Raw genomic sequence first — 16879 nt, 5'->3', positions numbered from 1 at the left:
AACATGTCTCCCGTCATCTACCACAATAACAAAAAGTGACGGCTACTGCAATGTAATAATTACCAGAGGGGCAAACAACTAGCTTAGTTAGCTTCTATTTCTTCCGCTAATTCTATTTTTTTTTATTGTATTTTCAGGATCGCTATTATGAATCCCACTCAAATTTTAGACAAAACAGGCAGTGCTGCAATATGATTGGCTGCTGCATCCAGGTACGAGCCGGGCGGGAACAGCAGTATCTGACTTACAAGTTGTTTTTTTGGGGGTTTTTTTTTGTATACAAGTAAATAAAGTTGACATCAGTAAATTAATAACAACAAGTAGGAAAGTGAATAAATAGATGAATAAATAAATAAACAAACAAACAAATAAATAAATAAATAGAATTAACATCTTGTTTTACTTAACTTGTTCTTTAGTGCATGGCCGAGTATTACAAAACTTGTTTTGTCCAATAAACAAAAATGGCTGAAAATGGTCAAAAGAAATTATAGGCCTACTATATATATCGCCTACAGTAAAAACAGGATATGTCTCAACATGAATCACTAAAAATATCACTACTTTGATATACCATAAATTAACCAAAGTAATGTGGTACACACCTTTTAATCAAATCTGGTACTTATTTTCATACCTGAAAATTTAAACAGCATTTGGAACTGTGGCATATCTCCAAGTTATGTTCTCAGTGCATGCTGTACAGTACAGTCCACAAAACACAAACTGTGAAGTGAAGCAAAAGTGGAGTGTAAACTTGTGCCCACTGAACAAAAACATTCTGATACAGCTTGATACAAATTGAATTCATGGAAATTCACAAATGGTTCTTGACAGGCTCTTCATGCAGAAAGAAAAATACAACAGCTGCGGCTACTTTGATTCTAATTGGGATAAATGGTTTTGCCAGTCAAAATAAAGATGTGTCAAAGTGTGACTGGATGGCAGAGCTGAGAATTAAAAGCAAAGGAGAAGGGCACCATTAACAGCTAGGCAGATTATAGCATCTCACTGCTAGCATAACAGCTAATTTTAAAACTCATTTATTTCATCTGCTGAAAGACTTGTTGTGCCCCTCCAGTTTTAATGTCCTCATAGAGATACCATACAAAAGAAAGATTTTGAAAATTCTGAAACGTTGTACCATTTTCCACACGAGGACGCAAAAGTCTAAATTAATATACATGAACAGATGATAAAGTTGAATATGTGACGTTATTGGCAGAAAGTAGAGGCCGCCAAAGTTAAAAAAAAAAAAAATTGAGGCCCTGTGGAGACTTGGGCCAGCTCTGTGTGCACAGTAGCTATATATGTTTTCTTTCTTGCACTAGATTTGATTGAATTTGTTAAATTTCAAGTATTGTTGGTTGGAATTGGAGCAGAAGGATTGTAATAATCTTAGACTGTCAGATTTACTCTTTATTACAAAATCAATAAGACGACATAATTGTTTTAAAAACCCAATGATAGCCGCCACCCTGACTGCCTGGTGGAAGGCATTAGAAATTACAAACTCCCAATTGGCGCCCTGTGGGCTCTCTCCCATTTGGCATAACCCCGACTTTCAACTTAATAATCAGTCGTTCCATTTAAGCCTATGGGAGCAGAAAGGAATTACACACCTTCATCATCTTTTCTCAGATAATAAGTTTATATCATATACAAACTTGGTCCAGAAATATGAAATAAAAAAGGGAAATTTCTTACATTATCTGCAAGTTAAAATATGGTTAAGAAACAAATCCCAACACTTCAAGATACGCTCCAACTGCCTGTCTTAGCTAAAGATATTATAAAGCTTTCTCCAACAACAATAAAGAAAATATCAAAAATATATAAGTTATTTTTATACACAAATAAAACGTATTTACCGACTTTAAAATGGGAAAAAGACTTGTCTATAGTTCCGGAACCAGACTTTTGGACCCAAATCTGTGAAAATGTATTTAAAATGACCAAACAGACAAATTTGCAACTTATCCAATATAAGATACTTCATAGAACATATATTACACAATATATGATGAAAAAAATGGGACTCTCTGACTCCGACATTTGTCTCCAGTGCTCACAAAACACTGCCGATACTTATCTTCATGCTTTATGGTCATGTACTCCAGTGCTGCATTTCTGGACTAAAATCTTGGAAAAGCTCGCTGATATATTAAACTGTAGGCTTCCTTTATCTCCAAGACTGTGTTTACTAGGTGACTTAACAATAACTGAGCGACCATGTAAACAATCTCAATCTATATTTATAGCCCTTACTATTGCTAAAAAAATAATCCTTGTCAATTGGAAAAATAAACAATCTCTAAATATCGACCACTGGTTAAACTTACTAATAAATTATATCTCAATGGAAAAAATCTCTGCCTTAAATAAAAATCAAGTATCAAGATTTAAACAAATATGGTCTATGTACATAGAATATTTTAATCTCAATTTGGCAACTTAATCCTGCCAAGATTCTGCCTGTTAACGAGAGCCACCACATCGTTACAACTTCTGTTTTCGCTGCTCCTGTATTTGGTATTTTGTATCTGATTGTTTTTATTTTTATATAGTCAGGAACCTAGTTGCTGCTAGTGGGCTCGAGCATACCACACTATACGACACTATACTCAATAACTCCTTAAGATCTATTTCTAGTGGGCACTAAGCATCAACACTTGGTGTTACTGCATGCTAATTAGTCAATTTTCTTGACGCCGTCCCCTGTGGTCGGGCGGGGGGTGGTTCTGCCCCCCCCCCCCCCCCCCCCCCCCGTTGTCTGCTCGGTGGCGGTTGCGTCTTGGCCGCTCCCTGGGCCCCCTGTGGGGTGCGGTGTTGGGGTGCTTCCCCTGGTGCCCGGGGCGGTGCCGTCCCGGCGCGGTCCGCTGCTCCGTGCCCGGCGGCGCGGTTCGGGGTGGGTGGGCCTCCGGTGTGCCCCGTGGTTCCCTCTCCCCTCCCCCTTCCTCCCCCCCGTCGCCTCTCCCTCCTCGCCTCCTCCCGCCCATCCTCCTCTGCCTCCCGGTCCCTTTTCCCTTGTCGCCCTCCCTCCTCCTCTCCCCCCCCGCCTCCTGCCCTGCAGCCGCCCTTTCGCCTTCTTGTCGTCTTCTCCCCGCTTCCCCCGCCCCCCCCCCCCCTTCCCTGTCTGCCCTGCGGCCCCTCCCCCTCCCTCTCCCTGGGCCTGGGGCTCCCTCCCCGGCCCGGGCGTCGGGCTCCGGGGGCCGGGCGAGGGTTTGGGGCCTGCCCCGCTCCGGTATAACTCCTGGTGCCCCGGGCGGGCCCCGGTGGCCGGTGGGCTGTCCGGTAGCCCTGCTGCGCTGGCTGTCCGCCCATTGTGGTGCCGGGTGGATGAGGTGGGGGGCGGCGGGGGGTGGGGGTGCTGGGGGGCGGGCGTGCCACCTACACCCGCCGGGTTGGGTGAGGCCCCGCTGGTCGCTCCTCTTACTCACTTCACTAGCTTGCACTATACACTTTGTAAATATACACATAGGGCACACAACACATTTCTTGGTGGGGTGGGGAAGGGTGGAAACACCGTCTTCACCCTTCAACTCCCCTCCAATTTTAATGCACCTCACGTCCAAGGGGAGGGGTGAGTTGGGGCGGGGAGCCATCAGAGGGGATGGACTGCAGTGCCTGGCAGCGCTGTGGTCCCCCCCATTTGTGTCCCTGCCCCACCACTTTGTCCCTCCATTCCCTTTTTTAATGCACCACACATATACATATTCATTTTTTGGGGGGGGATACGGGTGTGTCGGAGTAGGGGAAATTTTTTCCCTCTGCTCCGACTCACCTGCTCCCAATTTTAATGCACCACACGCACACACTTGTATATACACTGGGTGGGGCCACATTCACGGTGTAAGGGTAGAGCTCGCCAGTCGGCGAGCTGGCGGACTCAGTAACAGGGTTAGGTGTCACTTGTACTCTGGCGTGACGACCGGGGCCTCTCCCCACCGGGCTCGGTGTTCTGGCGTCCCGCCTTCTCCCCTGGTGCTTCCTCCTCTGCTTCCCCCCTCCCGCCGCGGTGCAAATCTCGCGCGGCTGGAGGTGGGGTGGGCACATCTTCCCTCTCTGCGCTGCTGCCCGGTGCCGGTTTCCGGGGGGGGGTGGGGGGTTCTCGCGGGGGGCCGGGTTCGCGGGGGGGGGGGTGGCGGCCGTCGGGGGGGGGGCGGCTTGTTTGGGGGGGGGGGTGGAGGTATGGGTGGGTGGGGGGTTGGGTGCTGGGGGTCGGGGTGTGTTCGGGGGTTTGGGGGTCGGGGGTGGTGGGGCCTGGGTCGTGGTGGATGGCGGGTTTGGGTGGGGTGCGGGGGGGTCGTGGGGGGATGGGGGCTGGGGACCGGTGGGGCGCTGTGGGGGCCCGCTGGGCCTCGTTCTGCGGCCTTGGGCTCGGGGGTGTGGGCCGGGGCTGGGGCGGGGTGTGTTCCGGGTATCTGGGTCGGCTCGCTGACCGGTGTCCGCTCGGGTGGCTTGGGGGTGGCCTTGGTGCTGCCGCGGCCTGGGGATTTCGGGGGGGGTGGGGGGGGGGGGGGGGGTGCTCGCTTTGCTGGACCGCGGTTGACGGCTTCTCTCTTTGGTGGTGGTCCTTATGCATGCCAGATCCGTCGCACCAGCATCTACTGAAACTCAACAGAAGTACCCTCTCCCTCCCACAGCCCCTTGAATCAGTTGGTGCTGGTGTCTGTGGTTCTCACTTTTCTTTATCTATCCTTCCCTCCTTCCTCTCTTTAGTTTTTCCTCTGGTCACTTGAGATCTTAATTTATTAGAAGTATGAGGTTTCTGGGGTTGGCATAAGACTCCGGTTTTGTAACCACGCAGGAGGGGTCTTGTTGGTGCTGGACTTCACTTTGATGGATTGGATGTACTGGCTTCTATTGATCTCACTCTGCCTTATCGATCCTTCCCTCCTTCCTCTCTTTAGTTTTTCCTCTGGGCTCTTGAGATCTCGCTAAATTTGCTGGAATTTAGAGGCTTCCGGGGTTGGCGTAAGACTTTGATTTTGTAATCATGGGGAAGGCAGGAAGTGTTTGGTCGGTGCTGGATGTCACTTTGATTTACCTTTCTTTTCTCTTTATTTCTTTTTTTTCTGACCTTTTCTCTGGTCTCCTGACCATTTAAATCTCACGACTCTGGCAAGATTCTGAAGTACCTGGTTAAGGCGAAGGGTAATGGGATATTTATAAGGTTTTAGGTGAATGAATGAGTATAAATTTATACGTATTTGCACGCACGCACGCAAACGCACGCAAACGCACACACGCAAACGCACGCACGCACGCAAACGCACGCACGCAAACGCACGCACACATACACACACACAAAAAAAAAAAAAAAAAAAAAAAAAAAAAAAAAAAAAAAAAAAAAAAAAAAAAAAAAAAAAAGGAAAAGAGCAATGATGACAAGACGTTGAATCGGTAAGACTACCGAATGAACAATTCTGAGCTCTTCAAAAAAAAAAAAAAAAAAAAAAAGAAAAAAAAAAAAAAAAAAAAAAAAAAAAAAAAATTTCAAGTATTGCAGCAAGAGTTAGCAATTAACATGTACAATATGACTTCATGTGATTAAAAGTGTCACATCCCTGCCTGGCGTATGGTTAATGCTCATGGCGTCTTGCATTTAGCTTCTGTATCAGTTATGTAGTTGAAAGTTCAATAATTCTTTAGTGTTTGGGGCTTTTCATCTGTGCACTGCTGGGGATCATGTGTTGACTGAGTGCAGCTGCATTTGTTTTGCCTTCCCCGCATAGAAGGGCCAAATCTCTGCCCTAGATCCTGCGCATCTCTGTTTCACACATGGTGATTATTTGAGATTTGCTCTGCTTGTGTGTACAAGAGGACCGCAAAAGAAAATCAATGGGGAGAGCATTTTGTATGTGGAAGCTGAAGAGCCACCTGGATGGGCGATGACGTGCGCGAGGGGACGTGTATCGTCAACAGAGAAAGAATTTTACAGGGCCCACCTCTCAATGTGGGCAGTGTGTCTTGTTTTCATACGTCTTTCAAAGGGACACATGCAACTTAGAACAGATACTTTATAACAGTCCTCTTGCCATTCTAGTACTTTTAAAAGGACACTTCAGAAAAAAAAAAAGTTTCTTAAAGTTGAGGTGAATCAAAAAATATGTTGCCCGTTTTTATCCATCTCAGTGGGCGGGCATTTTGTCACTTGCTGACGAGTGAAAATGATATCACAATCACAGTGCCTAAGAGCTCATGTGCCAAACACAGCTCGCCTGTTTTCTGGGTTTGGTCATGTGACATTCGCAAGATGAGCTTTTTTGCTGCATTCAAGGAAGGTGGTAAGTCGGATTTTTCCGACTTCATACAAGGAAGTGTGCACTTCACCGACTTGCTTCAATTTGTCACTCGACAATGGCGACCCCCGTAGAAATATAGCACGTAACACAACATGATTTGTAATGACTGCGTTAACCAGAGCACCAAATAATTTATCATAATCTTTGTTCTTTACATTCGCCTCGAACGCTTTGAGATCGGAACTGGGACAATCCCAGTGGGTTAATTCCGAATTCCCACCTCCCTCGAATCCAGCATTAGGCACAGTGATGTCATTTCCCAGTCGACAACTATTGGCAAGCACTCTGAGATGGATAAAAATGGGTGGATTTTGCTGCTTAATTCACATTTCGCAAACAATAATATTCAAAATACAGGACTGTCTCATAAAATTAGAATATTGTAATAAAGTCCATTATTTTCTGTAATGCAATTAAATAAGCCAAAATGTCATACACTCTGGATTCATTACAAATCAACTATGACTTTTGTGTGTGTATTAGGGATGTCACAATAGGTGCAATATCGTGATATTAAAACAGCCACAATATCGTCGTCGTCATGTTCACAATATTTAAAAAGAACACATCTAGCGCTTCTCCATAAATGTTGCCAACTTGGCATCCATTGCTGACTGGTCATCCTGGAAGGGGATTTCTCCATCTGTAATTTGATTGCAAGTAGTCTTCAAAAGCATGAGACAGACTTATAAATTATTGTATTATAGAAAATAGTTCAAAAAACTTCTTCAACCAAATTATTTACCAAATAGCAAGCAATTAAGAGGTTTCTCCATATACTTGAACTCCAACTGCAGTATAGAAAGCATCATAATGTCTCTTTAATGAAGCATGAATTAGCATGGGAACAAACACGTTCGATTTTAGGATTAGGTGATTTCCAAGATCAGACGAGATCAGGCCTTCTAGTAGCATGGCCGTAAGCCATTTTGGTCCATTTACAAGGGGGATAGGCTATGCAGTCTATTGGATCAGGGCTCAGATAGGTCGTGTCTTTCTGCTTCTCTGGCTCACTCAAGCTCCAGCTCAACCATCAAAGGTAGAGGACCTTCATACTTGTTGGTCTTGATCGCTCTCAGCTTCTCCTGGTAGTCCTCCGGCAATCTGTTTTGCTCTGCTCCCATCACAATCACCTTCAATGGGGAAAATAAAAATTATACAAGTTTAACAATTCACTGCCTTTGCCAAGTATACTTGTCAATAACTTTTTTTTTTTTTTTTTTTTTAAACGGGGCTAGATAGGGGAGAATCTGATAATGCTCCACTATAAATGTCAAACATGGAAACGACTTTACTAATGCACAACCACCAGTAGATGACATCATAGCCCCATTTTATCCAAAATAAACACAGTTTGAGAGTCCATGGGAAAGTCCATGGATAACGGCTGCATTATGTGCAACTTACATTTTTATTCTGTCGATTATAAAAGAATGGGACAAAGCAGAAAAGAAAGAGTCTATTCTGTCATTTGACAGATTCGGTTTATATATAATTATTGAACATAATACCGTGTTGGTATTGAAAATTTTACATTTTTTTAAAATGGCTGGGAGTGAATGAGTTAAACATTCTGGTTGGTGCAGCTGAAATTCACAACAACTACAGATATTTTGCTAAGTAACAGGACTAATAGCATTATTTCCTCTTGGCAAATTTGTTTTGTAATACTCCAAACAAATTTTCTTCAGCATGCTGAAGGGGACACAGAGGACCACGCACTTCCTAACCAGATTTTAAGTTAACTTGCTATCCACAGACTGTAAACCTTTGTTGTACTTCATGTTATAACCATGTTTGTTAACATTTCAATGGAACAACCTAAACCTACGAGAAAAAAAAAAAGCCACATGGTGGGCACACAGTGGTCTAATGCACACACTGTATGTACAGTAGAATACAATGCAATGGGCACAAAGACACTTGTCTTCATCTGCAGTCATTCTCTCGGGCATATGTACATTATTTGAAGCTCTCTGTGTGGAAAAGAACAATCTGGCATCCTCACAAACAAACTGTGTGGTCACGGAGCACAGCAGAGGTGTGTGCAATGTGACCAATTGGTTGATAACTTTGTCAGGTGACGTTTCTGGATGGTACATGGAGGGAAAAGATGAGGGTAAACAAGTGATGTTACGTCATCTAAATCAATTTATTAATGGGTCTAGTTTCGGTATACTCCATTATTTATTCCATTGTAACGTATTTAATATGTTTGGCAGCTTCAAAACGTCATTAAAGGAACACACCAACTGAAATATCCAAATATGAGAAGGACCTAAAAAGATTCATTATGAGATTTATTTGCTCAGTTTGGCAGAAATCCTGAGGTGCTAGCATCTAATAAGTGTGGCACCTGACATCCATTTTGACGTCAAATATGGTTCCTTACACTTACCAGTAGGTACTGTGGTGATGGCGGCGCATACACACAGCTGTTCATTAAGTAAGTGCGACAACTAAGCTCCTGGCCTTGTGTCCTGACTGATATTTCCACAGGACTGTACGCACCCAACATGACGTTCTCTTGACTGACATTGGAACACACAAAAAGACACGTTGTCAGTTTCACAAGGAACATGTTACACTGCGCCAACGTTGCTAGCGAGATGCTACGTCACCTATCTAGAGACTTCAGATCAGACTTGTTCATCCTCCACACCACACCCCACACTTCATCCCCAGGACTGTGCTCTATGGTGGCCACGCCTCCATGCCAACGCTCACTGGCGAGGCCTTTATAGTTCCCAAATACCAATTTATAGTCCTGAAACACAAATTAGCGTTCTGTGTGCAAGTTTGAAGTCTATGTGTGATAGCTCTCGATGACCATACCTCAAGTCTGGCCACACAGTGCAACGTTGCAGACGGGTTCTTGAGCTGCAGTCGCTCCTTTAGCAGGTTGCTACCGTATGCAAAGTACAAGAACGTATGGCAATCCTCCATGCCGTTTCCAGTGATCAGGAGGGGAGTCAAATAGACAGTGGCTAATACTAGCATTCAGGGTAAGGTAACGGTGATCAAGCTGGGTCCAAACTCCGTGTGCTGGGGCAGTTCGGGGCAAAGGTGAGAGAGCATGAGTTGGACTGGGAGAGAAATGAACTACTGACCTTCCAGCACTCACAAACTATTCTTATGCTAATCCCCTGCTCTGTAGGTGCGCCCAGTTGATGCTCACAAAATGCCTTTTGGTAGTCATTGTTCATGTACATTTAAATGGATATAGAGAGAACCACTGAATCACAGGTTGATCGTTTCCTGCGTTCACAGATTATTAATCATTTGTTTTCTGTGTTTTTACAGTACACATTTATACATTACAAACGTTCAACTGTACAAGTGATGTTAGCATTTTATTAGCAGAACTTGACAAGATAAAATTATATAGTATGGTTGAATATATTGTTGTTTAAATATACAATGTGTATTTGCAGTAAGCTTCAAGTGAAACACAAACTTCTTAAAGCAAGCACACTTTCCCTCTTATATGGAAAACAGCAAGTCAGAGTTAGAACAGGCACTAAGGAATACTTGAATAGGCATAGTAGTGTTTTTAAATGACAGTGATATTATGCTTTTTCTGAAAACATTTCACCATTGGTGTCATTGATGAAGGAAAATTTTATTTTATTTTTTAATTTGATGATGATGATGATGATTAAAATGCTGTTATTGATTTTTAAATGAAATACATTATTTTTCTTAATATATTACTATTATTGTTTTAAATTATGTAAAAATGTGTATATTTATTATGTATTATAGTTATTGCTATTGTAATAAATCTTTTTATAAATATTATTATTAATAAAAACCTTTGGCTTTATTTGACAGATCATATGAGGCCATTTCTCTGATGTAGTTCTATGCATGTACTGTACATCTAAAATCGTAGTAGTGTTTTTGCATTATACCGTAACAGTGATATGATGCTTTTTCTGAAAACTTTTCACCATTGGTGTCATTGATGAAGGAAGAATTTTATTTTATTTTTTTAATTTGATGATTATGATGATTATTATTATTATTAAAATGCCGTTATTGATATTTTGTTTTTATTATTTTAAATAAAATAATTATTATTCATCCATCCATCCATCCATCCATTTTATTAATATAAAAGTCCTATTATTATTTTAAATTATGTAAAGATGTTTTTATTTACTGCAATTGGCTGGCAACCAGTTCAGGATGTATCCCACCTACGGCCCGAAGCCGGCTGGGATAGGCTCCAGCTTCCCCATGACCCTTGTGAGGAAAACCGGTTAAGAAAATGGATGGATGTTTTTATTTATTATTTGTTATACTTATTGCTATTGTAATAAATCGTATTATAAATATTATTATTAAAAACCTTTAGCCTTATTTGACAGAGTATATGAGGCCATTTCTCTGATGTAGTTTTATGCATGTACTGTACATCTAAAATGCTGAGTTTTTATTTGAGTCAGTGGCACTTCTTCCTTTTGACCACTAGTTGTCAGTATGAGATGGATAATACAGTGTCAAGTCTCATTTCACCATTTACCAGCAACATTTTGGAATCAGCGTGATAAGAAAGAACGCTTGTCATGAAAAAGATGAAGATTGTGACTTTCATAAATGACATTTAAATTATGACAAAACATGTTATTGTTCTTTATTATTCCAACCAACCTTTACAAAATGTGCAAAGTGTTTCCTCAGAAAAAAGTTTTAATTAAATCCACCAGCGGATGAGTTGAGTGGAACCAAAAGAGCAGTCTGGGTTACTTCTTATTTACAAGCACTTAAGACATGAAACCACAAAAAATGCTCATGTACTGTATACAGTGCTCTCTACACTGTATTTTATAGTGCGTTATATTGCAACTGTGTTATTTTGAACAATTAAGACTGAAAGTCTCCATTCATTAATTTACACTGAAAACATCTCAACAGCGTCACTCGATGATTAGACGTTTTTGTGAACGCCTTTGGTGTCCTTTTTTTTTATCTCTTGGTGATTAATGGCGGACGCTCGGTTATTCGCTTCGCTTCTTCCACTTGTTTCCTGGGATTGCAAACTGCTTCCACGGTTTCTGGTCAATGAACTTTCCACAGAGGGTTGTGGTATACCCAACCTTCACCCTGTATATTAACACAAAAATGGTCATGTCAAATTTTAGGTTAATTAAATGTATGAATCATTTTGCACAAAAAAGCAATTCCTGATTGCTTTTATTGGGAAGAAATCGCTGCATATTCCTCACCTCTTTGATAAAATATTTGGGTTTCCAAGGAGTTTTGGTGGCAGCTCTCTGTTTGTCCTCGCTGCGTTGCCTCTCCTCAAGGCGGTGTTTGTGTTCTGCGGCGTCATCCATTTTTCCTGCCCTCAGAGACGCTGTGACATGCTGCCAAAGGCGCCTAGACACAGCACACAAAAACAAGTGTGATTGTTATTAACGCCCCAGAAAAACCGGGTGCATCTTCACACACTGCATTTCCTTTTGTTCCATCAACCAAAATCAAGGAACACTTAAATCATACATGACAATTCTCAAACAAAAATTACGCGAGTTGGTGTTCAGTGATTTCTATAACATTTTGCCACATAAACATCCATTCGCAGTTTTGACTGTTGTTGTTTTTTTTTTGTTGTTGTTATTTTTTAAGAAATGCAAAATGCCTGACTCACCGTGACTCATTCTGTTCCTGCTTCTCTATCGGCCTGATGTTCTTTTTGATGACAGGCAGCTTGGATGTATCAATCACCTTGCTTTCTCCATTACTGTAGGTAAACTCCAGAACGCCGTTCCACTCGCCTTGGACTTTGCACACGATGTTTCCTGTCTGGTTGTGCTTAACTTCAGCTGTGACTCTGTAGAAGGCAGATTTGTTCACGTGAGGATGTCCAATCAGCTGAAGAGCTTTATTTTGTTATATATCATCTATTGCCACTCTTTGTTAGCAAGGCGATGTTCGTTTAATACTAATAGTACAGTATCATATTAAATATGTCAATCTACCTGTGAACCTTCCCTCCATAGAAAGGTTTGGTATGGAACGTGACTGTAGCTGAGTAGCCCGTTTTGGCACAACTGATTGTGACCTTTCCCCCCAGCTCCACCCAAGGCACGGCCAGAATGGAGCGGGCGTAGGCACAAGGAAACGTGAACACGTACTCTTCGTCGTGTTCTAACAGATGCAGTACACCTGCGAACAGAGACACAGCTGGATAAAAAGATGTGATTAAGACAGCGGTTCTTAAACTTGTTGAACCTCACCAGCTTAGTATGTGCATTCAACCAACTTTATTGAAAAATAAAATTGGATTAATTAGTCTCAAACTCGCAAACTAACATTCTCTACATACGACTTCCTGTCAAGAGCAATTTACAATTTGAATGTGCCATGCTTCAATGTTAAACTCCAATCCTTCTGTGACAGAAACATAGTAAAACAAGCATTTGAGAGGGTCTATGTCAGTGTAGTTTGACCTCAATTATTATTTATTGTGATTTGAGTTTTCAAACTGTCTGCCTCATGTCCCTACTGAGCTCCCATCATGCTTTGCGCCCTCCTTCCCCCGTTACGCTTATATAACAGCCAGCTGTCTTACGTCCAGGTCAACTGTATTCACATCTGTTTTCCCAAGACACACAAACACATGCACACAAACACTCAACCACTACAGCAAGCAGAAGCCATGCATGTATTGTTTAACACCTTCAGCTTTTTAATTATTTTGACTTTATTACACATGCCATTCTGTTTGTATTATTTATTTTAAACATGTGCAATCACCTTTGTGCACATGTGCATTCTCTTGATTAGATACATTCACGCATGCCTGGTTGTGCAACTATGAGACAAAGACCTATATACAAGTCACACAGATATACACACACATTATATATATATATATATATATATATATATATATATATATATATATATATATATATATATATATATATATATATATATATATATATATATATATATATACATATATATATATGTTCTAAATGTCCAATAAAATATTTTTCGTTTTATACTCTTATTAATATAATTTATCATTTATAATTAATATATGTAGTGGAATTTTTTTTTAACTAATAGAAATATGGCTGCATCTTTTAGTCACTGATACAGTCATTTCATAATAATTCATAAAATTGAGTTAAAATTAAAAAGGCTGTACTATACGGTAAAAAACGAGTGCGATATTGATTTTTGTTAAGGCCATTTTTTCTGCCACGAGATGGCACAATTGCATTTCTAAGACATTAGTGACAGCTCAGTGCATTTTTCTTTTCATACAGCCATCTAATCTTCAACAGGAAGTAACCTGTGAAATTCTGCACATTTTTAAAATTGTACTCCACAAATATATGTGTGCATTATTATTACATTTATTACTGTTAAATTTTGATGTGGATGTGTGCTGCGTTGCAACTGGAATTCCCCTAGTACAGCTTTTCCAAGAAAGGCCAGTCATTAATCGGACATTAAAAAAATTAGTGGTGTCAAAGGGGGATATGATTTGTGATTCCTTTTGCACTGCACCGCATAAAAAAAAGTTTCCGAGAAATGATAAGTACTTCTTCATGAAAATACATTGTATTATAATGTAATCATTGGTTTTAAAAGAGTAGTGAACTCACCTTCTCCAACCATTGAAACTCCAACAGACATGCCCAAGAACTTGCTCTTGGTCCATACATGAGTATTAACACACATCCTCTTCTCCTTGCACTCGTAGTAAAAGCCTGATACAGGCGGGTGGTGAGACACCTGCTCTGCCACAAAGCGAACCTGGTAGCAATCGGACTTGAACCCACTGCAACTCTCTGTCCCCCTCTGGGAGGAGTTTGAAGTCGTAGATGTGAAGGCTACTCCTGATTTGGGAGCCGCACCGCTGGTGGCCCTGAGGGATCGAACACAGTCCCGAGGCACGCACCAGGTACAGTGGAAGGTCTCACCCAGGATGGGGTTGTAGGGCTTTTTGGCCACCGCGCCCTTTCGGCCCTCATTGAAGGCAGTAAGATAGTACTCAACAAAGCGGATGATGCGCTCCTCGGACGTGGATCCAGTGGTGATGGAGAGGAACATGTCGGGGTGAGCCATGAAATTGGCGTACATCTCTAGAAGAGAGCGCTTCTCTAGGATGAATGTTGGGAGCACTACCTGTGAAAAGGAAGATGGAAAGAACAATTATGATCTTATTAATTCCCCATCTGTTTTCTATACATTTAAATTTGTGGATCAGCTCAGCTGATTTTGGTCATTGGTGCACTGGGGTCACAAATAACCAGTCACACTTACAATCACGCCTATGGACAATTTATAGACTTCAATCAAATCACTTCACTGAGCATACAAACAGTGAATAGGTGAGTATTTTTGAGAAAATAATGGCAGACCGGTTTCCAAAATAAAAACTGCGGATGCTGAACCTCGAATGGGTGGAGGAGACCTGGTAGGTCCATCTTGAAATTCAATGAGGCAGGATACTCGATGTGAAGTATAGGAGCTTCAGACAGCCACAGACGATCGGAAACTGTGGAGATCTATCGCAATTCCAGTAGCGTAGAACCTCAAACTCCTCAACCTCCCAAATAATTCTTGACAATATGTTCTATGCAGGCTCACTAGTCTAAATGTGGTATTCTGGTTTATATTTGTCAGGGTTACCTGTTTGACATCTATTAAACACAACACAAAAAGGAGAGGAGACACTCAGTTGAGGGCTCGCGAGGAGAGAGGAGAGGAACTGACTGATACAATTCACTTCTGCACTCTCTGAAGATTCCTCTCCTCACCTTCTCTATTTATTTGGTTTTCCACGCCCTTTCCACGTCCCTAGTTAGATGGATGTTCCGACCCTAAAAATGCAAATGCAAGGCATAGTTGGAACACAGTGTACTTGTTTGTCTATGTGTTGTACATGTGAGTGGAAGATTGCTGAGTACATATGAAGTCAAGTTTGCAATCATTTCTTAACAGAAAACAGGCGACCTCAGCAGACTGGCTCGAACTATTCTGCTGCGTTAGATGTTGTGGTTCTTCAGCTTTTGAGTCATCTTCAAATAGCCAGGCTATGTGAATGTGAGTGCAAAGCATTCTTCATTGCAAGCAGAAGCAGTTCATTGCAGCAAATGTATGATAACTTATTATTCCCATAATATTACATTTGTGGAATATGAGTTAAGCAGCAAAATCCAGCAGTTTTTACCAGTATCAGAAGGCGGCCATTTTGCCACATGATGTCGACTAAAAATGAAATCACAGTTGCACGGGTCTCAGGTACACAACCAACCACAGCTCAGCTTCAGAAAATAGGTGAGCTGTGATTGGTCGTTGCCTGAGCCCTGAGAAACTGTGATGTCATTTTCAGTCGACAGCAAGTGGCAAAATGGCCGCCCCCTGAGATGGACAAAAACGGCTGGATTTTGCTTCATAACTCACTTCCACAAATGTAATATTAGTCAGAATGTCATGTTTAGACTAGTAAGGTCACATATAACATCTTATTGTCAAGACTCATTGAGCCATTTTCAGCAGTAAAAACTTAATATTTTATCTAGAATTAATTTGAGAAACTTCATTATTTTTCATGTAGAATTAATACCTTAAAAAAAAAATCCACTTGCTGTAGACTGAAGATGAATGACATCACCTGTGCTGAGGAAGTAGGTAACGACCAATCATGGCTCAGTTTGCTGACCAAACCTAAAAATCAGGTGAGCCATGATTGGTCGTTACCTTCTTCCTCAGCACAGGTGATGTCATCTTCTGTCGACAGCAAATGGAAAAAATAGTTTTTAAACGTATTAATTGTATACAAAAAAAATAGTGGAGTTATCAAATTAATTCTGGACAAAATACTAACTTTTCACTGCTGAAAATGGCTCAATGAGTAAAGTATTTGTTTAAGGTTGACTTCTACTTTAAATGCATGCTAAATGTGGAGTTTAGTAATGTGGGACAATCATTACGCGCTTCAGGGCAGTTACCCTTTTTCTGTCCGCTGCTGCATTCACCCATACTTCCTGTTAATGTGTCAATGCTTCATGGTACAACAATGCACAACTGCAACTTCCCTGTATGTGATAAAATTCGATTTATTCTGCTTATTTATATTATGTAACGGGGTGCTGACAGGATGAGCAATTGCATTGATTATACTGAAGTCTACAACACAACCAGGCCACAGAGCACTCACACCAGTCAAAAATGTATGACTTTTAGAATCAGCACAGATTAACTGGGAACAGTGTATCCGTAAAAAGGAACCGGCATGAATCAGCCAAACACAATCGATCCATTTTCTATATAACTTATGCTATTTAGAGTTGCAGGGGGAACCCAAGCTAAGCTGATGCATGCAGATGGACCGATGGCTTCTGATTTCGGGAGTGGATGACTCCACTCCTGCTGACACTTTTAGCCACCTGCGAAGCACATAGTCTAAATCGTTGTCTTTCCTACATACTATATTATCAGCACATTCTTCTTGTGTTCCAGAGCAGCGGCCCATCTGTAATCACGTTAGCTCGTTGGTCTGAAAGAGTCACCACAATCACCTGAGCAGAAGTCATGTGATT

The 16879-nt window shown here is 41.5% G+C and overlaps 2 protein-coding genes across 3 annotated transcripts in view; both read right to left on the bottom strand.

The window, feature by feature from the left end:
* Nucleotides 1-7109: 7109 nt before the first annotated feature.
* Nucleotides 7110-9361, bottom strand: ggctb (gamma-glutamylcyclotransferase b). Its single transcript, XM_077527576.1, has 4 exons — nucleotides 9144-9361; nucleotides 8930-9075; nucleotides 8707-8839; nucleotides 7110-7441 (listed from the first exon to the last, which is right to left on the bottom strand). The coding sequence occupies exons 1-4, from the start codon at nucleotides 9306-9308 to the stop codon at nucleotides 7319-7321; spliced, it is 567 nt and encodes a 188-aa protein (XP_077383702.1). The 5' UTR covers nucleotides 9309-9361; the 3' UTR covers nucleotides 7110-7318.
* Nucleotides 9362-10922: 1561 nt separating this feature from the next.
* LOC144022173 (oxysterol-binding protein-related protein 10-like) overlaps nucleotides 10923-16879 on the bottom strand; it is a 25616-nt gene continuing 19659 nt past the window's right edge. For both annotated transcript variants that reach the window (XM_077526737.1, XM_077526738.1), the window contains exons 8-12: nucleotides 13937-14459; nucleotides 12296-12482; nucleotides 11965-12147; nucleotides 11540-11693; nucleotides 10923-11417 (exon numbers count right to left, since the gene is read on the bottom strand). In XM_077526737.1, the coding sequence (XP_077382863.1) occupies nucleotides 11373-11417; nucleotides 11540-11693; nucleotides 11965-12147; nucleotides 12296-12482; nucleotides 13937-14459 (1092 nt within the window). In that variant the 3' untranslated portion in view covers nucleotides 10923-11372. The remainder of the gene's footprint in view (nucleotides 11418-11539; nucleotides 11694-11964; nucleotides 12148-12295; nucleotides 12483-13936; nucleotides 14460-16879) is intronic.

The sequence above is a fragment of the Festucalex cinctus genome, chromosome 7, assembly GCF_051991245.1.
Source record: "Festucalex cinctus isolate MCC-2025b chromosome 7, RoL_Fcin_1.0, whole genome shotgun sequence".
NCBI classification, from domain to species: Eukaryota; Metazoa; Chordata; class Actinopteri; order Syngnathiformes; family Syngnathidae; genus Festucalex; species Festucalex cinctus.
The sequence above is the reverse complement of the archived record's forward strand: the minus strand, read 5'-3'. Positions and strand labels throughout refer to the sequence as shown.